The sequence below is a fragment of the Neofelis nebulosa genome, chromosome 2 (assembly GCF_028018385.1).
Source record: "Neofelis nebulosa isolate mNeoNeb1 chromosome 2, mNeoNeb1.pri, whole genome shotgun sequence".
Classification (NCBI taxonomy): Eukaryota; Metazoa; Chordata; class Mammalia; order Carnivora; family Felidae; genus Neofelis; species Neofelis nebulosa.
The window spans coordinates 197,954,212-197,974,423 of record NC_080783.1 but is presented as its reverse complement, the minus strand read 5'-3'; the positions used below and the strand labels follow the sequence as shown (position 1 = coordinate 197,974,423).

Sequence of the window (20,212 nt, the reverse complement as noted above, 5' to 3'; positions counted from 1 at the left end):
GCCTCTGTTTAGGACAGACACTGGGGCCCACGTGTTCCTTTCCTGCTGGCATGGGGCATCTTCCCCAGTGCTGGCTGGGAACCACAGTCCAGGGGCAGACTGGCCATCCTTAGGAACAGTCCCCAAAGCTGATCCACCTTTGAGCTCAGCCCTTGGGCTGCAGGGTGGCAGAGAGCTTCAGAGAATTCCTCCCTCTATCCAGTATCGGAACATCTGTGTTTCAGTGCAATCTCCACCATTGCCTCCCTCACTGAGCCCCAGGGTCTTCCCTTCCAGTATAGTGATCAGATCCACCCTACTCTGTGTGGCTGGATGAGACCCCGAACACAAACAGATGCTCCTGCGGAGTCTCTCCTCACCTTCCTGGGTGAGGGTGCAGGACTCCACCTCTGATTGGCACTGCTCCCAGCCTGCCTAGTTGCCTGGCAACAGTTCCGCGTCTCTTGCCGAGGACACACTATGGCCGGTGGTGGCAATCCAGCAGCCAAGAGGGTAGTGGTATACCGGAATGGGGACCCCTTCTCCCCAGGCTGCCAGCTGGTGGTGAGTCAACGCCGCTTTCCCACCCTGGAGACCTTCCTCTGTGAGGTGACATCGGCTGTGCAGGCCCCAGTGGCTGTGCGGGCCCTCTATACGCCTTGTCATGGCCACCCTGTCACGGACCTGGCGGACCTGCAGAACGGAGGGCAATATGTGGCTGCTGGCTTTGAAAGATTCCGCAAGCTGCAGTGAGTGGGCTGGGGCTGCTTAGGGCCTTGGGAGGGAGGTAATTGCAAGCACAGTAGCACGTGTTCAGTACTATGTACGTACAGGCACTTTACGTGTTCTCTTCTGGAATATGGCAGCCCTACGCAGGAGGTGGTCTTATCCCTGTTCTTTAGAAGACAATCAAGGAAACCTGCCTAAGAGTACCCAACAAATAGTGGAGTCATGGCTCCGGGTGAAGTCTGATGTTCATGCCCACCACCGTCAGGACCAGAACATTCTCCAGCAGGTTGAGCCCCTTTTTCCAAAGGCTCTTGATTGGATTCTACTACCATCACCACCAAACACTTAAACCCATCTAGCACTTCCTCCTTGCTGTGATTAGGTCTCCTATGCTCCCCACTGGGCTGGGGCCACCCCCTTTGCAGGGTGGGGCCATGCCTTCCAAGACGGGAAAAGAATTTGAGCATCTGAGCTTCCAGGTGCTACTGAGCTGTTGATGGTAGCATAAGGAGCAAGGGGTGGGAAGTCAGGGCCCAAGGTGGGCCCTGTCACCTGTTACTTCTGTGTTACTTTAGGTGAGTACTTAGCTTTCAGTCTTCTAGAAAATGAGATAAAACCTCATGAATGAGAAAACTTCTGAGCTACAGTAAGATGCTTAATGAACTAGTTTCTCTTGACCTTTAATCTTAATGGTTTGTCTGAGGCTCCGGTCTGGGCGGTCAGCCTGATGCAGGGCCCTAAGGCAGGCTCAAAGGCCAGGATGTTTCTGGACTGAGGTGTCTTGAGACTGGCCCAGTGGGAATGGATACCTGCTAAGCTGAGCCCCAGACCCTCACTCTGGCAGCTAGCAGGGTGTTGAGGTCCCAGGCTCCCGAGATGACCTGTGACCCATCTGTCTTTTCAGCTATTTACCCCCTGGACGGAAGGCTCCAGGTGGAAAGAGCAGCAGACTATCAGTGAGTGGGGGTGGGTGGGTGGGTGGGTGCTGGCTTCTAGCCCTCTGTCTTCTCCCTGCTCTTGGGGTTGTTCCCAGTTCGGTCTGGGAAGTCAGGGGCCCTGGAAGTAGCAGGATCTGCTGCTGGGAGGCGGGGCACTCTCCACACCCTCTCTGGAGCCAGCTACTACCCTTCCTGGGGTGCGGATTTCAAGATGCTATCCCTTGCTCCTTTCCCAGCCTCTCCCTTTACCTCCAGGTTGTGGTCCCCAAAGGAAAAAGGAAGCTGTAAAACACACGAGGGCAAGGGGATGGTTGGGATGTGACTTCAGGGAGGGAGAAGCTCCCTTTGGTGAAAGGTGTGACCAGTCCCATCCCTCCTTGTCCCCTCCTTCAACCACCCTACCCACCTCAGACGAACCCACCCCTAACCAAAGGCCTCAACTGTCTTCTGATCTGAGGGCCTGACTTGGGTTTCAGGATCCTCCTGAGACTCACTGCCCATGTGATGGGACCTGTGGACCACGATCACCGGCAGGTTCCCCCTGCTATATCCAGTGAGTGCTGGTGTCGGGGAGCAGGAGCACAGATTTTGTTTCAGTAAGACCAAGATGTGGGTGGGATTGTTCCAGAAGCCCCTGGTCTCTGGTGGGGATATAAAAAGTCCCAACATGCCTGATGGGTGAAAATGGACCAATGTTCTTAGACCATTTTCTGGCCCTGTGCTACCCTTCTTCCTCTCATACGTGGGGAGTGCTGGGGACCCTTCTCCTTACCAGGCTGCTCTTTGTCCCAGTGTGTTCAGGAATGGGGACCTGTTAAGTCCCCCATTTAGCCTGAAGCTGTCCCAGGTGGCCAGCGAGGACTGGAAAACAGTGTTGAAGCTCCTGACTGAGAAGGCCAAACTACAGACCGGAGCTGTGTGCAAGTGAGTATGGGGACTGAGGAGACCCAAAAGTCCCTGGGGGGCATCTCCCTACAGATTTCGGCTGTCCTTAAGGACAACAAGGCAAAAGAAAACATGTTTCCCCAAATGGCACTTCCTTCTATGCTGAGCCCTTGGAGCCAGGGCAGAGCCTAAGAGACTGGCCCAGATGTCCAGAGGGCAAGTGGCCAAAGGGTACCTTGGAATAGTTGTACCCAACCCGTCACAGTCTGCTAAATATGAACAGGGATCTAGTCTACTGGCCCTTACCCACCTACCTCTCTCTCCCAGACTCTGCACCCTGGAAGGGCTCCCACTGTCAGCAAGAGAGGCTCTGGTGAATGGCCATTACTATGTGGCTGTGGGAAAGGATGAGTTCAAGGCCCTCCCCTATCTGGAGCTGCTGGTGCCTAGCCCCTCACTGCCCAGGGGCTGCTGGTATGTATGTGTGAGGCGGTGGGTAGCAGGGTAGAGCAGCAGAAGCCACCCTGATTCCATGCCTTTCTCTGCCTACTATAAACTTTTTCTTTTTCTTTTTTTTTTTTTTTGTTGCAGGCACCCTCCAGACCCAAAGTCTAGGCCTCACAAGCAGCGGGTAGGTGATGGGGGAGGCCACGGGAGGCAGGAAAAATGAGGGGTGACTGGCTGACCTCTCCTCCAGCTCAGGCTCTCACCACATGTCCCTGCGTCCTCTCAGTCACCTTGTGAAACAGAGGTTATCGTTCCCATTTTCTAGTGGAGACACTGAAGTTCAAAGGAGTGAACTAATTTGTGCAGGATGACACAATTATTGAGTGGCAGGGGCCAGACCAGAACCTGGTCTAAGAGACAGCTCAACCAGGCTCCACGAAGATCTTTAGACTGAGTTGCTGGTCCTAAAGCCTGTCTGCCAGGTTGGATGCTGGGAGAAAAACTGGCATATCTGACATAGCAAGATCCAAAGGAGCTTATCCGCTCCTCAGCTGATCCCAGACCTGAGCCCTCCCGAAAGATGAGCCAGTGAGCACTGGGGGGGTTGGGGGCACAGCCTGGCTTCACTGGGCTTCTTAAGTGCCAGGCACCAGCTGTTCTGTCCCTGGATAAGGCAGCCTGATGGGAAGAGGGAGCCAGGAGGGAGCATGCAGAATATGAAGATGGACGGCATCTCTCCCAAGCTCCCGCAGACACCAAGGGCATTCAAGCATGGCCTGGCAGGAGAGAAGGCAAGAAGAGCCAGCACCCACAGCCCAAGCCCAGTCTTCCCTCTACAGGCCCATGGCCACGGGGCACAGGCAACCCAGCCCTCTACAAAGGAGCCAAGCCAAATTGAGCCATCTGCTTTTCATGCCAGACGCCAGCAGGCCATTCAGCCAAGAAGCAGGCTCCCCACTCTCTCATTTCCATCAGGTGAGGGGACCCTGGGACCCTCTCACCCACCCTCTGACAGGGATCCAGGATGGTCCCTGCTGCCATGGGAGAGGCCCATGGGGGCAGAATGCCTGGGTACAGGGCCAGCCCTGACCTCAGCACAAATCTTTCCTGCTCCCCCATGTGCACATGCGGTCCCTGGCCTCTTCGCAGGGACCTGGCAATACAGAAAGAGGCACAGGGAAACTCAAAGCACTGAAACTTCAGCGGGGGGTTTGAAAGGGATGGAGGCCAAAGGCCTGCCTGGGAGCTATGCTGCCATCCTCTGAGGTAGTAGGGAACGTGGAGCAAGGCTCAGAGGAGGGCAGGGGGAGGGGCTGGGAGAGAAGGTCAAGGGAATGATGGCTCCTCAGCCTGGGCATCAGCCCGCACTGCGTCCCTCATCAGGAGTCAAAGGAGTATATGCGGCTCCCCACCCAAGGAAGGAGACAGCGGGGGCCCAGGAAGTGCCAGATGATGAAGACACCTGTGCAGAGGAACCCTTGGATCAGGTGTGCCGGGGCTGGAAGCAGTATGTTGGTTCAGGAGTTCTGAGCTGGAATCGCAGCCCTGGGTCCCAGGGGCAGTTCCCCCTTGGCACTGTAAGCAGATCAAACTCTCCAAGCCCAACCTCCTACCTAGTTAAATGAAAAGCAGATCCAAATTTCTAGTCTCTTCCTTTCCTGGGGTCAGAAACTTCAGCTGAGGGCTGGAGACAAGGGATGCTAATGCTCCATTATGTACGGCCTTCCGCCTCCTCCAGAGGGCAGCGCAGATGGTGGACGAGGCCCTGTGCCTGGAAAAGCAGCCTGGGACTGGGGCAGCGATCTCAGCCTCAGCCCTGTCTCTGCCATCTTGGGCACCAGCAGCTCCAGCCGGGAACTGGGGCGTCCACTCTGCAGCCACCATTTATCCTTGCCTCCAGCAGCCTGTTCCAGGGGACCCAGCGCCCCGCCTGGGCTCACAGGATACCCTGTAGCCCCCTCAGCCCTGCCCCACTCTTCTGCTCCTAAACCCACATCCTAGTCTTACTTTCCTTTGAACAGAGCAGCCCTAGCCATGGAGGCCATGTCCTTAAGGGATTATCTGGCCAGAGAGAAGAGGAGCCAATCAACCTTTGTAGCCAAGAGAGACTACAAACTTGAGAGCAGGTCTGTCATAATAAAAGAATACTTACTATCCTCCGTCTGTTTAGTGCAGATTTATTTGAGGCTACTGCTCGCCAGGTACCGTACCACATGGCTGGAGTGAGGTGGTGCAGGGGCCCACAGGAGGCTGGCTGGCTGAGAGGGGCAGGCTGGTGAGGATTTCCACCCATCTCATGGGTGGGACAGGCGATGCTACCAGACCGCTCATCTCCTCTGCACCTGCCATTCATCCCCTCAGATGCCCCTCAGGCAGCGGGGGCCCCTGACAGCCCTGGAGGCCTTCTGTTTGCATTTCTGGCTCAGACTACGGCTGGCTGTCTCCATGCAGTCCGTGGACCCTGCTGCTGTGACAGTCCGGATCAGGCCATAGTGACAGTGGCTGGGCTGGGGGCCTGACATGAAAGCACGAAGAGGGCTGCCGGGGCAGAAGGGTCGCTGGAGGAGCGTGAAGTCTCTTGTGCTAAATCCTAGCAGTCGAACAGATCTCGGAAGTTACAAAATCCTTTTGCTCCAGTTCTCTTGTGCAATCCACCACGAGGTAGCTCTTAGCCCCCTAAGAGAGGAGGACGCTGAGGCTCAGGCGGGGAAGTGCTAGGTCCGTCTACTGCACCTCACGTGAGGCTGTACCTCACGGCTCAGGGGCTTCCTGGAGACAGAAGCGCTGCAGGGTGGCATCGCCCACTCAACGGGCAGACAGTTGCCCCTGGGTCTTGCTCACGGAGCTTGTGACGCAGAGTGTAATTCCTGCCATGGTGAGCACCATGCCTGTGAATGCTCCTGGGAGAATGGGCAGAAATCGAGGGGCTGAGCCCAGCCACGCTAGGAGGAGCTGGTGCAGGGCTGGGCGCCCAGCTCAGATGGGGTCTGTCCCCAGAACGCCCAGGGGAAGGAAACTCTGATGGCTCTAAGGAAGAGCTGCAGAAGAAAGGGGTGGGATGGGGAAAGATCCTCTCCTCCCCTGCCCTTGGGAGATGGCCCTGGAAAGGACTAACCAGGGGTGGCAAGGCCCAAGTAGCGGCTTCCTGCACTTGCAAGCAGTCTAACTTACCTTTTCCACCAATATCTTCTCCAAGGACCTTCCCAACAATCAGTGTGAAGATGATGGCCAGAGAGTTGCTGATGGGTACAGCTAGGGTCAGATCTGAGTGATCAGAATGAAAAAAAATCTCTGAGATGCCAAAAAATGCCTTTCTAGGCACAAAACAGTTTATCAAGACAGCCTGTTTAAAAAAAGAAAGAAAGAAAAAAAAAAGTATCTCTTTCCAGATGAAATCAGAGCAAAACTCAAGATTCAAGCCATGTTTCCTGACTCTAAGTTTGGTGCTCCTTCAATTCCAGCATGAAGACCTGAACTATATAGTGGTCGGTGACCACGTGGTTGGCTGATAAGGATAAGGTCTTTGTACTCAGAGAGCTTCTGAGATCCCAAGGGTATCTGGACAGGCCACAAAGCCCAAAGGATGCAGGAGGACGAGTGCAAAAACACAGTCATCACTTAGTAAGTGCAAATTGTGTGCTGGGTGCTTTGTATCTTACAGACATATCTTACAACACTGCAAGAAGAGCGTTGTCATTTTGCATAAAGAAAACAAAAGCTCAGAGGGGACACATAAATTGAGGCCGACTGAGAATGTTATTTATTTATCTATTTAGTTTAGCTCATTTATTTTTTGAGAGAGAGAGAGAGCAGGGGAGGGGCAGAGAGGATCCCAAGTAGGCTCCGCACTGCCAGTGCAGAGCTAGATGCAGGGGCTTGAAATCACAAACTGTGAGATGATGACCTGCGTTGAGATCGAGTCAGAGGCCTAATCGACTGTGCCACCCAAGTGCCCCCATCTTCTTAAAAAGTTATATTTTAGGCTATTTAAGAAGATGGGGGCGCCTGGCTGGCTCAGTCGGTACAGTGTGTGACTCTAGATCTCAGGGTTGTGAGTTCAAGCCCCACGTTGAGTGTAATGCTTACTTAAAAAAAAAAAAAAAACGTTTTAAGAAAATAGACCTCATGTTAAGTGTGCTTATTACACAAGCGTACAAAAAAAAAAAGTTTAAATCAGAAACTGAGCTACTTACGATGACAAGACTAATAACTGCCAGGCCAACTGCTCACGTTGGCTCCTGAGTCAGCTCATTCCTTCCCAGCATTCCCGGCCTCACCTGCTTCAGGAAGAGGAGGAACTGTCCTGTTTCTCATCCCGAGAGTCCCCACCATGGATGGCATTCCCCACCCAAGAAACTGACCCAACTACCTACTCAGAGCTGCTTCCTGGGGCTCACACACCTTCCGTGGAATGCGAGGACTGCTATCGACTGGTGTGCAACAGTAGATGGGGAGGGGAAGCAGCATGGGGCCATGGAAGAGCAAGGGCACTGGAGTGAGGCTGACCTAGGTCTCCCTGTGCCGCCTTGGTTAGGCCCTTGACCTCTGAAGTCTACAAGTACAACAATGATAGCAAGGTGACAACGCCTCCGCCTCCGTACCACACAGCGCTGCGGTAAGATAAGACGGGATAATGTGTCTAGCTCCTGGCTGAAGATATACATCTTTGATAAAGTGACCACTGTTGTTGATTACTACAATAGACAGATGCTAAAAGATGGATGTAGAGCAGGAGAGGAGATAACAGGACCCTAACGTTGCCATCTGCTCAAAACTTGGGGGCTAACTGCAGTCAGCTGGCATTCTTGGGCAGCAGGGAGTGCCAGGGGCTTTCAAACTTGCTTTTATTTATTTGCTTTTCAAACTTTTGGGGTTTAAGTTTTATTTAAGTAATCTCCACACCCAACAGGGAGCTTGAACTCACGATCCCGAGATCAAGAGTCACATGCTCTACCGACTAAGCCACCCAGGTGCTCAAACTTCCTGTTAAATGATGTTTTATGGGGCGCCTGGGTGGCTCAGTCAGTTTAGACATCTGACTCTTGATTTCGGCTCAGGTCATGGTCTCACAGTTCGTGAGATTGAGCCTTGCATCGGTTCTGTGCTGGCAGTGCGGAGCCTGCTTGGGATTCTCTCTCTCCCTCTCTCTCTGCCCCTCCCCACTCGCTCTCTCTCTCTCTCAAAATAAATAAATAAACCTTTTTTAAAAATGACGTCTCGGGGCGCCTGGGTGGCGCAGTCGGTTAAGCGTCCGACTTCAGCCAGGTCACGATCTCGCGGTCCGTGAGTTCGAGCCCCGCGTCAGGCTCTGGGCTGATGGCTCGGAGCCTGGAGCCTGTTTCCGATTCTGTGTCTCCCTCTCTCTCTGCCCCTCCCCCGTTCATGCTCTGTCTCTCTCTGTCCCAAAAATAAATAAAAAACGTTGAAAAAAAAAAAAAAAAAAAAAAAAATGACGTCTCAGGACGCCTGGGTGGTTCAGTCAGTTAAGCATCTGACTTTTGATTTCGGCTCAGGTCATGATGTCACAGTTCGTGGGTTCAAGCCCCACATCAGGCTCTGTGCTGGCAGTGCAGAGCCTGCTTGGGATTCTCTCTCTCTCTTCCTCTCTCATTGCCCCTCCCCTACTCATGCTGTCTCTGTCTCTCTGAAAATAAATTAAAAAAAAATGATGTCTTATGAGAAGCCCCACATGTAAAAGGGATAAATGTAGCCTCTAGTTGAAGCTGAAGTGGTAGGTCTTGAGGTCAGCCTGTCTCCTCACCCTTCTGTGGCCTCTGAGGGGTTCTCCAGAGCTCTCTGGGGCCTGGGTGAGATTCCATGGGAGACAAAACCACAGCAGGGGGACTTCTCATAGTTAAGTTCAAGAACATAAACTTGGAGTAATACATAGCTTCAAATCCTTCTGCACTAACATGCTTGACTTCAGAGAAGGGAAATAAATTGCCCCAAGTTTTGTAACTTCATCTCCTACACGGATATCATGTCTGCTTCATAGCATCATGATCACAATCCAATAGAAATCCGGCGTCATTTCATTGCACTTCTCTTGATGGCACTTTGCAGATACTGTGTTTTTAACAAATTGAAGGTTTGTGGAAACCCTGCATCGAGCACATCTATCGTTGTCATTTTTCCAACGGCATTTACTCACTTTGTATGTCTGTGTCACATTTTGGTAATTCTTGCAGTATTTCAAACTGTTCCTTATTATTATACATGTCATGCTGATCTGTGATCAGGGATTATGACTTGCTGAAAGCTCAGATGATGGTTACCATTTCAAGCAATAAAGTATTTTTAATGTTTATTTATTTATTTAAATTTATTTATTTTGAGAGAGAGTGGGAGGGAGGGGCAGAGAGAGAGGGAAAGAGAGAGAATCCCAAGCAGGCTCACCGCTGTCAGCATGAAGTCCTGTGTAGGGCTGAAACTCACAAACTGTGAGACCATGACCTGAGCCAAAGTCGGACCAACTGAACTTAACCAACTGAGCCACCCAGGTGCCCCAGCAATAAAGTATTTTTTTAAGATTTAAAAAAAAAATTTTTTTTTTTTTTTACTTATTTGTAAGAGAGAGAGAGCACATGCACACAAGTGGGGGAGGGGGAGAGAGAGAGGGAGAGACACAGAATCTGAAGCAGGCTTCAGGCTCCAAGCAGCACAGAGCCTGACACGGGGCTCAAACCCACGATCCGAGCCAAAGTCAGTCTCTCAACCGACTGAGCCACCCAGGCGCCCCAAGTATTTTTTAATTAAAATATGTGCGTTGTTGTAGCAGACATGATGCTATTGCACACGTAATAGGCTACAGAATAGTATAAACATAACTTTTTGTTTTTTAATTTTTATTTTAAATCTTATTCTTTTTTAACTTTATTTTTTATCTGTTAAAATTTACACCCAAATTAGTTAGCATATAGTGCAACAATGATTTCAGGAGTAGACCCCTTAGTGCCCCTTACCATTTAGCCCATCCCCCCTCCCACAGCCCCTCCAGTAACCTTCTGTTTGTTCTCCATATTTATGAGTCTCTTCTGTTTTCTCCCCCTCCCTGTTTTTATATTATTTTTGTTTCCCTTCCCTTATGTTCATCTGTTTTGTCTCCTAAAGTCCTCATACGAGTGAAGACATATGATTTTTGTCTTTCTCTGACTAATTTCACTTAGCATAATACCCTCCAGTTCCATCCGCGTAGTCGCAAATGGCAAGATTTCATTCTTTTTGATTGCCGAGTAATACTCCATCGTATATATATAGGCCACATCTTCTTTCTCCATTCATCCATCCATGGACATTTGGGCTCTTTCCATACTTTGGCTATTGTCGATAGTGCTGGTATAAACATGGGGGTGCATGTGTCCCTTTGAAACAGCACACCTGTATCCCGTGGATAAATACCTAGTAGTGCAATTGCTGGTCATAGAGTAGTTCTATTTTTAGTTTTTTGAGGAACCTCCATACTGTTTTCCAGAGTGGCTGCACCAGCTGGCATTCCCACTTAAATCTTATCCTTCAGTAAACTCTACACTCAAACTCACAACCCTGAGATCAATAGTTGCATGTTCCACATACTGAGCCAGCAGATGCCCCTAAACATAACTTTTATATGCACTGGGGAACGAAAAAATTCATTTGCCTTGTTCTGCAATATAAGTTTTATTGCGGTAGTCTGGAACCAAACCTGCAGTATCTCTGAGGTATGGCTATAAAATGTGTAAAACTAGCACAGTATCTGATGCAGTAGAGGACGGTCATCAATCAGTGGGGGAAAGGAAATTTATATTTATTGAGCTCCTACAGTGTGCCCCAGGTACTCTGCTAGATGCTTCTCATACACTGAATTTAATTCTCTCAATGGCAAGAAGACCATCCTATGAAACCAACGCTCAATTAAGAGACTTACACAGGGTCAGACAGGTAGCACACAGCGGAAACAAGAGTGTCAGCGCCAGCCATTAGCACAGCAAAATGAACCTTCCCTCTTCCTCTGCTGCTGCGCAAGACTGCCGGGCTACAGATCAACCCAAATGCCTGGCAGCATACTCATAATCAGCCCACTGTGCCCCAACTGCTCAGGGAAGAGGGTGCAGAGAGGGAACTGGAGATAGTGGGCTCTCCCTCACTCATGGAAAAAGGTGTTTCAGGCACCCTCCCCAAGTGACTCTTCTGGGTGGCTTCCACCACTGAGCATTGCAGTTCTAAGTCAGAAACCCACCTGTTGATGCCAAGGTGAGGTAGTAGAGAAGGGAGCCACACTGGTTGAGGAAAAAGGGCATCAAGTACTGGAAACAGAAGAAATCTGCAGTCAGTGTGATGCTGGACTGAGGAGCATTGCCTTCTTTGAGCTTCTAGCTATGCCTTTCTTTAGAAGGAGGGGTAGCTATAAGGGCCCAGAGAGTGTTTAGCCTTCTGAAAAGGACCCTTCAGGGCAGACAGGAAGTTACTGACTGAACTCCAAGCCTTTGCCTTGAATGCCCCTCCCACAGCCCTGCTACTCCCATCTTCTCCCTCCAGCAAGTCCCTGAGTGCCAATGTCACTCCCTCCAGAAAGCATTCCCCCAGGCTCCTAGCTCCAACCTCCCTCCTGTGAACTCAGGAGGCACCTAATCTGTACCTATTTCATAGCCCTTAGCCCAGAGAGGTGGTTGTGTCTGTGTCTTGTCTTACCCACTAGCCTAGACGGGCAGCACTGAGGTCAGGGGTAGTTCTCTAGATCTTCCCACCCCAGGGTCAATTTAAGCCCCAAGTCCTCCCTTGGAAAGGTCTGTTGGAGGGATCACCATAATAAAACATTAGTAATAGCAGCCATAGATTGAACACCAATTGTGTACTAGTTAAGTGCTTTATGTGCCTCACCTCACTGAATCCTCACAACTACCCTATAAGATGGTTACCATTCTTTCCCATTTTACAGATGATGAAACTGAGGCTCAAGCAGGACAGGTGTCTCATCTAAGAGCTTCCAGCGAGTAAGCTGGTGGGGAGCAGACTCTGACTCAGATTTGTTTGACTCCAGAGACCACATTTTTAGCAGCTATGCGCGAGAAAGGGGCCATTCACAGACGTACCTCAGTGTTCAAGAAGAGGGTCTTCATCTCCTGCAGCAACTGCCGGGCCCAGGTCCGCTCATGAACTTGCTGCAGGCGGGAGGAGGCCCGCTTCAGCAGCGGCTGTGTGCCACCCCACAGGGCAGCCACCAGCACCAGAGCCAGCACCTGCCCTGGATGGAGACGCGAGTGACCCTCACCCCCACCAAACTGCCGCCCGCGGGGCCCAGCCCTCCTCTGGCCTCCCCTCCTCAGCCAGCCGCTGCCACATCTCTCCTTCGCTCTCCAACGCCCCGGGTGAGACTGGCGAATAGGGCAGGGCCCTGGAGGCCGAGGAGATGGATCCAGGAGCCCAAAGTTTGGGGCTGGGGCAGGGGTCGAGGTTAAGTGGTGAAGGTGGAGCAGGAAATGAACTCAGGGCAAGGCTCGGGAAGCCCCTAGAGGGGCGGGGCCGCCTACCCACCTAGAGATGCCGCCATGGCAACGCCGCTCCCGGCCACTTCCGGGAGCGAAGAGGCGGAGACCCACAATCCGGAAGTGGCGCTAAGCCCCTTCCGGTCCCACTCACGTTGCTGCTTTCCTTTCGTCAACGCAGGGATGGTGAGTTACCCTGAGCTGGGGTGTTAGCATGGGGGGTCTTTGGGGGTCTGGAGCTGGAGCAAGGGCCGATATTTGGCGGTGACACTCCCGTCTTGTCTTCACAGAAGCCGATCCTGCTGCAGGGCCATGAGCGGTCCATTACGCAGATTAAGTACAACCGCGAGGGAGACCTCCTCTTCACGGTGGCCAAGGACCCTGTGAGCGTCGGCAGAGGGCGGGCCGGCGGGACCTTGCAGCAGGGGCCTAGAGCGGGCGAGTTCACTCTCACTGGGCGGTGGGTGGACAAGCCAGTTTTGCCCGAGAGGAGAGACCATCCCGGGAGAGAGCATTTTACCGGGAAAACGCAGTTGTTGGTAGAAGGAAGGAGTAGCCAGGAGGAAAAAAGCCACAGACCATTGTGGAAGGGGGACGGAGATGAGAGTCAGCCCCTTCAGGGGACTGGGAAGGGACCATTCTGAGAAAGAATAAAACTATTCTTCCAGGTAGGGGAACACACCATCTCTAGAAAAGGACAGCTGATCCTTGGACTGTGAGGGACAACAGAGGATTTATGGGGGTGTCCCTGGGCTCATTTCAGTCGGTCCTTCTGGGCCCCATCCCGCCTTTCACTGAGTGCAAACAGCCTCTCACAGCACTGCCCTTTGAGGCACCTCCCTATGCAAGACGTTAACTCTAGTGGCTCAAAGTGGGAGTTGGGAAGCCTACAGACCTGATTGGAATCGTGACTCCCACGTCCAATAGCAGCGTGACTTTGAGCCTGTCATTTAATCTTTCTAAACTTCATTTCCTTTTTTATACATTATGGGTACAAATAGTACCTCCCTCGTGGGGTTGCCTTCAGGGTTAAATGAGATTCAAGTAAGGAGCTTAGCACAGTAAGTACCCGGTGTGTATGAGTGAAGAATTGTTAGTCATTTATATTTTAAATCCTTTAGACACCATTTTATTGAAGCTTCACAGCTACCCTTTGAAGAAGGCATTATTGTTGTGGCCATTTTACAGATAGGAAAAGAAGCTCAGAGGAGAGAAGCACTGTATTTGAGAGTTTGGGGGAGGACTGGGACAATGGCTTGGAGATGTTTTTGCAAGCCTCCTGGTGCCCCTGCCACTTACCTGCAGGAAGGGGGAGAATCTAGGAGTTGTTCTTTTTACCAGCAACCTGCTGTTTCCCAAGAAATGAGCAGGAGAGGGTAAAACGTGGCCTCAGTAGAGGCTGTGGAGGGTTCCTGGGGAACCTCTAAATAGAAGGCCATTGCTCTGCTTGGGATGTTTACCACGTGTCGCTGTCATTAACTCCTCCAGATCGTCAATGTATGGTACTCTGTGAACGGTGAGAGGCTGGGCACTTACATGGGCCATACTGGAGCTGTGTGGTGTGTGGATGCCGACTGTATCCTTGTCTTTGCTCTGAGTCTGTGCTCCCAGGGTCTGCCAGCAACGGAGAGGCCGCCAACTTGGAGTTGAGAGTTTGGGATGGTATTGTGGGTCTAGGGAAGGATATCTACCTCCTAATCCCAGTCCGTACCCTGGTTGGGGGAACAGTCAGGACAAGTTGCAGTTCTAAATGAGGAGGGTAGAATGCTCCGAGGTAAGAGAGGAAGGAAGGCTGGCGGGGGCTGAGTGGGGAGGTGATTCAGTTGGTGTTCCAGGAGGACAGGGGCTCAGGTGAACTGGGTTCTATTTCTTAACACCCTCTTCAGGGGACACCAAACATGTCCTCACCGGCTCAGCTGACAATAGCTGTCGTCTCTGGGACTGTGAAACAGGTAAGCCTGGATCGTTTACTTTTTCCTCAAACAGCAAGAACCTACAGTATACCTGTTTAGGTGAATACGTTTTGGGCAAGTAGAAATCCAGACATGGCTCCTGTTCTGAGGAACAGGAAGCAGACAAGGAAAGGATAACAGACAAGAAAAGAGGTGCTACACGGGGCACCTGGGTGGCTCAGTCCGTTGAGGGGCTGACTTCGGCTCAGGTCATGATCTCCCGGTTTGTGAGTACGAGCCCCGCGTCAGGCTTTGTGCTGTCAGCATAGAGCCCGCTTTGGATCCTCTGTCCCGCCCCTCCCCCCCGCCCCTCCCCCCGCCCCTCCCACACTCTCTCTGAAAATAAATAAACTTAAAAAAATAAAATAAAAGGAGGCACTGTGGTGAGACATAAGCCATGTTGGAGAAAGCACAGAGCACTGTGGAAGGCCAGAGGGGGGCAGCTGATGTCTGGATTGGGGATGGAAGCAACCCGGGAAGGTTTCCCAAGAAAAATGTCATGTGAGCTGGGGTTTAAAGGATGAGAAAGAGGTCATCAGTTTGGCACAGACTGGAACGAAAGCATGGCAAGTGTCCTGTCCAAGTCATCTGATCTGTGGGGAGTTTCTGCTTCTTAGGAGATGAAATAGGAGAGAAGATGAGGCCGGCAAGGGTCAGAATAGGCCATGAATGACAAACTCAGGAGCTTGGCTTTTTTCCGTCAGACTTGGCGTGCTGCTGTCCCTCAGCGGGGCAGAGCATGTTCGGTTTTAGTAAACTCTGGTGGCGGTGGGGAGCATTGGAAGAACAGACCGAAGACACGGGAGCCTATGAACTTGCTCCATTGAATAAATATTTACTCGTCACCCAGTTCTGTGCCAGCTCTATGCTGGGTACTGGAGACACGCAGAGAAATTCTGAGAAGACAGATACATTTGCACTCCGCTATGAGAGCAGTGCCACAGCGGCAGGATGTCTGAGGAGAGACAGAGAGGAAATTAAAAATCTTGAGCCAAAGCGTAGCCACCAAGGTGGCGGTGGGTTGGGGTCACTAGACCAGGAGAAGCAGTGAACAGGAAGATAGGTAGATGTAGAGAGTGTCCTCTTCTCAATGGCGTTGGACAAGGGGTAGCCCAGATTTCTGCCTGTCTCCAGGGAAGCAGCTGGCCCTACTCAAGACCAATTCAGCTGTCCGGACGTGTGGCTTTGACTTTGGGGGCAACATCATCATGTTCTCCACGGACAAGCAGATGGGCTATCAGTGCTTTGTGAGCTTCTTTGACCTGCGGGATCCAAGCCAGATCGGTGAGCCAGAGCTTGGGGGGTGAGGACCGGGACTGGGGTACGGGGCGTAGCTCCAGAGCCCAGGGCCTGACCTCTTCTACTGCACACAGACAACAACGAGCCATACATGAAGATCCCTTGCAACGACTCCAAGATCACCAGTGCCGTTTGGGGACCCCTGGGGGAGTGCATCATCGCGGGCCACGAGGGCGGAGAGCTCAACCAGTATAGTGCCAAGGTGAGGAGGTGGGTGGGGCCCAAGTCCACCAGAACGATTCCCTTCAAAAGGCAGGATAGCACAGCAGTGAAGAACACCACTTTTTAGCTGTGAATTTAGGCAAGTTACTTCACTGAGCCTGTTTATCTGTAAAATGTTGCAAGGATCAAAGGATATCAGGCATTTGAAAAACTTGTCACCCAGTACTCTGGATAGGTTAATAATGATCACAAGTAAGCATTTTCCTGCCACTACTGAGTGCCATGCTGGGCTCTTAGGACAAAGACATGAATCAGACATGCGCCCTGTCCCCAGGGAGACGGACTGGCAAACAGCTAGCACATGAGTCAGGTTGTGAGTTGTGCCACCACAGAGGTCTTGAGCCAAGCACAGAAAGTGCCCTCCGTCACAGAGAAGGTGGCACGTACATTAAGCTGTGAAGAATAAATAGAGCTTCAAGCAAGAAGAGAAGGCAGTTCCACAGGTGAAAGGAACAGTGCACACAAAAGCACAGAGTTAAGGGAGTAGGGGGACTGGTCAGAAGAGAGTCTGGTGTCATTGGGACGCGGTATTGGAGAAAGTGGATGGCGACTAGATTTTTCGAGTGTCAGGAGGTAAAGGAACTGTGATTTTCCTTTTGGTAGCGGGGAATCTTCAAATGGTTATTGCTGATCAGATTTTCTCTTTAGAGGCTTTTGCAGGCATAGTTCAGAGAATGGACCTGAGTGAGGCAATAGCTCTGGAGGTGTGGAGCACCTGAGAGTCAAGAGATGTAGGGGTGACTGATGAGATGGGGGATGAGGACAGGGCCAAGCCCAGGCTGTCTTGATTTCTTGTTTGGGTGCCTGGGCAATGCTGGAGGGCACTACCATAAAGGTTAGTCAGTCACTCAGCAAACATCGGCTGTAGTCCACTAGGCCCCAGACCTACCTGCAGAAAGGGAATGGAAACCAAATCAAAGGCGTGAATCATGCTTGATGCCAGCAAAGAGTGGAACTGATCTGTGCCTTCGGATAGGCCTGACTGTAAAGCTGGTGTGCTTATTCCCCGAAATACAGGAGCCAGATATGTCCCTACCATGTGTCCACATTGATGGAGGAGACAAAAACACATCCTTCCCACAGAATAGGTAAAAATAATTCAGGAATGGGGCGCCTGCATGGCCCAGTCGGTTGAGCATCCGACTTCAGTTCAGGTCATGATCTCACATCGGGTTCGCTGCTGTCGGCACAGAGCCCGCTTCAGATCCTCTGTCCCCCTCCCCCCCTCTCTGCCCCACCCCCACTTGTCTTCTCTGTCTCTCTCAAAAATAAAATTTTTTTTAAAAGTTTAAAAACTAGGGCGCCTGGGTGGCTCAGTCGGTTAAGCGGCCGACTTCAGCTCAGGTCATGATCTCGTGGTCCGTGAGTTTGAGCCCCACGTTGGGCTCTGTGCTGACAGCTCAGAGCCTGGAGCCTGTTTCAGATTCTGTGTCTCCCTCCCTCTGGCCCTCCCCTGTTCATGCTCTGTCTCTCTCTGTCTCAAAAATAAATAAATGTTAAAAAAATTAAATAAATAAATAAAAATAAAAAGTTTAAAAACTAATAATAATTCAGGAAAGGGGCACCTGGCTGACTCAGTCCATAGAACATGTAATTCTTGATCTTGGGGTCGTGAGTTCAAGCCCCGCAATGGTCATAAAGCTTACTTAAAAACAACGACAAAAATAATTCAGGTGAGGAAAGGAAAATTCTCTGAGGGTCTAGTGTGAGGCTCAGTGCTCAAAAGACCTTTTAATCATCTCACCAGTGTCTGCACAATGTAGACCAGGTTCATGTCACAACGAAGTCAAACAAGACATAGTCCCAGTCTCCCTATAGTGAACCTCGGTGGTGGGCTTTTAGTAATCTTGTTTTCTAGATAGAGAAGTTGAGGCACAGAAAGGTGCTTTTGAGGGCAGACTCTCAAATTCTGCTCTTTGTACTGTACAGGCTAGCCGGTTGCTGAGTGGGAAGGGAAATCAGGAGGTGAAATGGCCCTTGGAGAAGATCTAAAAAAAGCTGGACACACAGCAGTGCTTGTGGACTGTGACTCCACCCCTGGCTGGGGAGGGGTGAGCTCAGGCACTCTGCCCCTTACAGGTTGCACGATCTCCAGCGGGTCACACCATCGCTCTGAGCCTTACTTTCTTCCTTTGAAAATGTCCTTTAGGGGCGCCTGGGTGGCTCAGTCGGTTGAACACCCAACTGTTCATTTCCACTCAGGTCATGATCTCTTGATTCATGAGTTCAAGCCCCGCGTCAGGCTCTGTCCTGACAGAGCCTGCTTGGGATTCTTTCTCTGCCCCTCCCCTGTGTGCTCTCTCAAAAAAAAAGAAAAGAAAGGAAAGAAAACAGGTGTTGAGTATATAGTACGATGCTTGGCAAATTGTGACTGTTCACAATTCAGTGACTGTTGAAAGGAGTAAGTGAAAAGTGCTCTGCCCTTGTAATGTGCTGATTAATTAATAGGTCCGTAGGTATGTCACCATAAGCATGTATTTTTGTAGATGGGACTACCAGTGTTGATGAAATGTATACGTGGGCCACGTTTGGATGTGGGCTTTGGAGGGGGTAAATGTTAGTTCAGGGAATACTTAGGCCATCCCAACCCAGACCTCCCTTCCCCCGGCTGGGACAGGGGGCAGTATAGAAGCCCTGCTGAGCAGTGGGGCCTGTGGAGGTCAGGCCACCCAGAACCTCACTCTTCCCCTTCTGCCTTCCCCAGTCTGGAGAGGTACTGGTGAATGTTAAGGAGCACTCCCGACAGATCAATGACATCCAGTTATCCAGGGATATGACCATGTTTGTCACTGCCTCCAAGGACAACACAGCCAAGGTGAGTCTGGGCAAGGGGCCTGGCGGGGGGCTCCTCCCACCATCCTGCAAGGCTTTCAACTTGCCCGACTTCCCCGAAGAAGACTCCTTTTACAGATTGCTTTCCCCTGTCTTCTCCAGCTCTTTGACTCCACAACTCTCGAACACCAGAAGACTTTCCGGACAGAACGTCCAGTCAACTCAGCTGCCCTCTCTCCCAACTATGACCATGTAAGGGAAGCGCACCCAGGCTTCTGCTGAAGCCTCGGAATGCTTCCAGCATCTGGGTGTCAATGGAGATCTGAATTCTGGAGGAAATAATGTCAGCTAGAGAGGAGATTCCCAGACCAATGATTCAATGATTGGGCAGCGCCGGGGGATAGGGGAGGAGGTGGCTAAAGTATCTGTTGGGCCCTGCCCTTAGCATCCTTCCAGTCTGATGTGGGAGATATTAAAAGCTTATGAGCTGGGGATAAGAAACAGAAAATGGACTTGCCTGCCCTTTGGGCCTGTCTAGCTTTTCTTCTTCCCTTCAGGTGGTGCTGGGTGGTGGTCAGGAAGCCATGGATGTAACCACCACCTCCACCAGGATTGGCAAGTTTGAGGCCAGGTAAGGCGGGGGGGGGGGGAGCTCTTCCAAGTCAAAACCCCATGGAGTGTCTTTCATGATGGACACAAACCATATACCCGAGACTTCCCTTATTTCTTTGGCTGCTAGGAGGTGCAGCTAGATTTGTGGCCTTCCTGGGACAGGTGTGTGATACAACAGTTACAGCATGACCTTGGACCCACTGTGAAGCCCTGGACACATCCTTGTGTTTCTCTGTGCCTGATTATCGATCGTATAATGGGGACAGCGATAATACACTTACCTCATACAGTTGTACAGATCAAATGCATGAGTTAACGAGTTAACACTTGCTGCACAGCACGCAGTAAGGAAGTTAGCTATCCAGTCTGCCCCCCTGTCTTATTTTGTTCACATTCCCCACTCTTTACTTTGCATTTGGGGAGTGGTACGTCCAATGTGTCTCGGAAGGAGATGGAGAGTAAATTGTCCCTTCCCACCACCCTCCTCCAGGTTCTTCCACTTGGCCTTTGAAGAAGAGTTTGGAAGAGTCAAGGGTCACTTCGGACCCATCAACAGTGTTGCCTTCCATCCCGATGGCAAGAGGTAGGGCTCCGTGCAGGGAGCTGAGCTTAGCCCGGGACTGGCCTCTATCCCTTTACCATGCCCTGCCCGACAGGCCTGTCTCCCTCCCCCAGAGGGGGCACCTGACTGGTCCCTGGCTCTTCTCTCTCCAGCTACAGCAGTGGTGGCGAAGATGGTTATGTCCGCATCCACTATTTTGACCCACAGTACTTTGAGTTTGAGTTTGAGGCTTAAGAAGCTTGGATCTCCATCAAGACCGGGGAAGTTTCTGGGCCTGGATTCACAGAAAGTTTTGGACTCTGAGAAATAAATTAGTTTGGAAATAAATGGCTTCTGGCGAGAAGTTTTATGGGA

General features: G+C 51.3%; 3 protein-coding genes across 6 annotated transcripts; 2 read left to right on the top strand and 1 right to left on the bottom strand.

The window, feature by feature from the left end:
- Positions 1-88: 88 nt before the first annotated feature.
- Positions 89-5,137, top strand: DCDC2B (doublecortin domain containing 2B). 4 transcript variants are annotated; one of them, XM_058718238.1, is made up of 9 exons: positions 89-728; positions 1,613-1,664; positions 2,123-2,199; positions 2,439-2,570; positions 2,859-3,005; positions 3,123-3,162; positions 3,818-3,953; positions 4,362-4,465; positions 4,717-5,137. In XM_058718238.1, exons 1-9 carry the CDS (start codon positions 460-462, stop codon positions 4,930-4,932), a joined length of 1,173 nt encoding a protein of 390 aa, XP_058574221.1. In that variant the 5' UTR covers positions 89-459; the 3' UTR covers positions 4,933-5,137. The 4 variants fall into 4 exon arrangements, with proteins under 4 accessions (XP_058574221.1, XP_058574220.1, XP_058574219.1 ...); XM_058718237.1 differs by lacking the exon at positions 4,362-4,465 and having other exon boundaries at positions 3,722-3,953; positions 5,000-5,137; XM_058718236.1 differs by lacking the exon at positions 4,717-5,137 and having other exon boundaries at positions 3,722-3,953; positions 4,362-4,617.
- A 1-nt stretch (position 5,138) lies between these two features.
- On the bottom strand, positions 5,139-12,568 carry TMEM234 (transmembrane protein 234). Its single transcript, XM_058718242.1, has 5 exons — positions 12,489-12,568; positions 12,047-12,198; positions 11,194-11,260; positions 6,150-6,242; positions 5,139-5,878 (listed from the first exon to the last, which is right to left on the bottom strand). The coding sequence occupies exons 1-5, from the start codon at positions 12,502-12,504 to the stop codon at positions 5,784-5,786; spliced, it is 423 nt and encodes a 140-aa protein (XP_058574225.1). The 5' UTR covers positions 12,505-12,568; the 3' UTR covers positions 5,139-5,783.
- Positions 12,503-20,185, top strand: EIF3I (eukaryotic translation initiation factor 3 subunit I). Its single transcript, XM_058718239.1, has 11 exons — positions 12,503-12,625; positions 12,730-12,822; positions 13,928-14,015; positions 14,326-14,391; positions 15,526-15,675; positions 15,765-15,892; positions 18,617-18,727; positions 18,847-18,936; positions 19,242-19,315; positions 19,787-19,879; positions 20,011-20,185. Exons 1-11 carry the CDS (start codon positions 12,503-12,505, stop codon positions 20,090-20,092), a joined length of 1,098 nt encoding a protein of 365 aa, XP_058574222.1. The 3' UTR covers positions 20,093-20,185.
- The last annotated feature ends 27 nt before the right edge of the window (positions 20,186-20,212 follow it).

Excerpts from the sequence above, each read along its gene's own strand:
- DCDC2B (XM_058718235.1), top strand. The coding sequence starts at position 460 with ATGGCCGGTGGTGGCAATCCAGCAGCCAAGAGGGTAGTGGTATACCGG. Across the intron at positions 729-1,612 it reads GAAAGATTCCGCAAGCTGCA|CTATTTACCCCCTGGACGGA; the intron begins GTGAGTGGGCTG and ends CTGTCTTTTCAG. Across the intron at positions 2,200-2,438 it reads GGTTCCCCCTGCTATATCCA|TGTGTTCAGGAATGGGGACC; the intron begins GTGAGTGCTGGT and ends TCTTTGTCCCAG.
- EIF3I (XM_058718239.1), top strand. The coding sequence starts at position 12,503 with ATGGCAACGCCGCTCCCGGCCACTTCCGGGAGCGAAGAGGCGGAGACC. Across the intron at positions 12,823-13,927 it reads TCACGGTGGCCAAGGACCCT|ATCGTCAATGTATGGTACTC; the intron begins GTGAGCGTCGGC and ends TAACTCCTCCAG. Across the intron at positions 18,937-19,241 it reads TCTCTCCCAACTATGACCAT|GTGGTGCTGGGTGGTGGTCA; the intron begins GTAAGGGAAGCG and ends TCTTCCCTTCAG.
- TMEM234 (XM_058718242.1), bottom strand. Across the intron at positions 6,243-11,193 it reads CCTCACCTTGGCATCAACAG|ATCTGACCCTAGCTGTACCC; the intron begins GTGGGTTTCTGA and ends CTGATCACTCAG. Across the intron at positions 5,879-6,149 it reads AGAAGATATTGGTGGAAAAG|GAGCATTCACAGGCATGGTG; the intron begins GTAAGTTAGACT and ends CCATTCTCCCAG.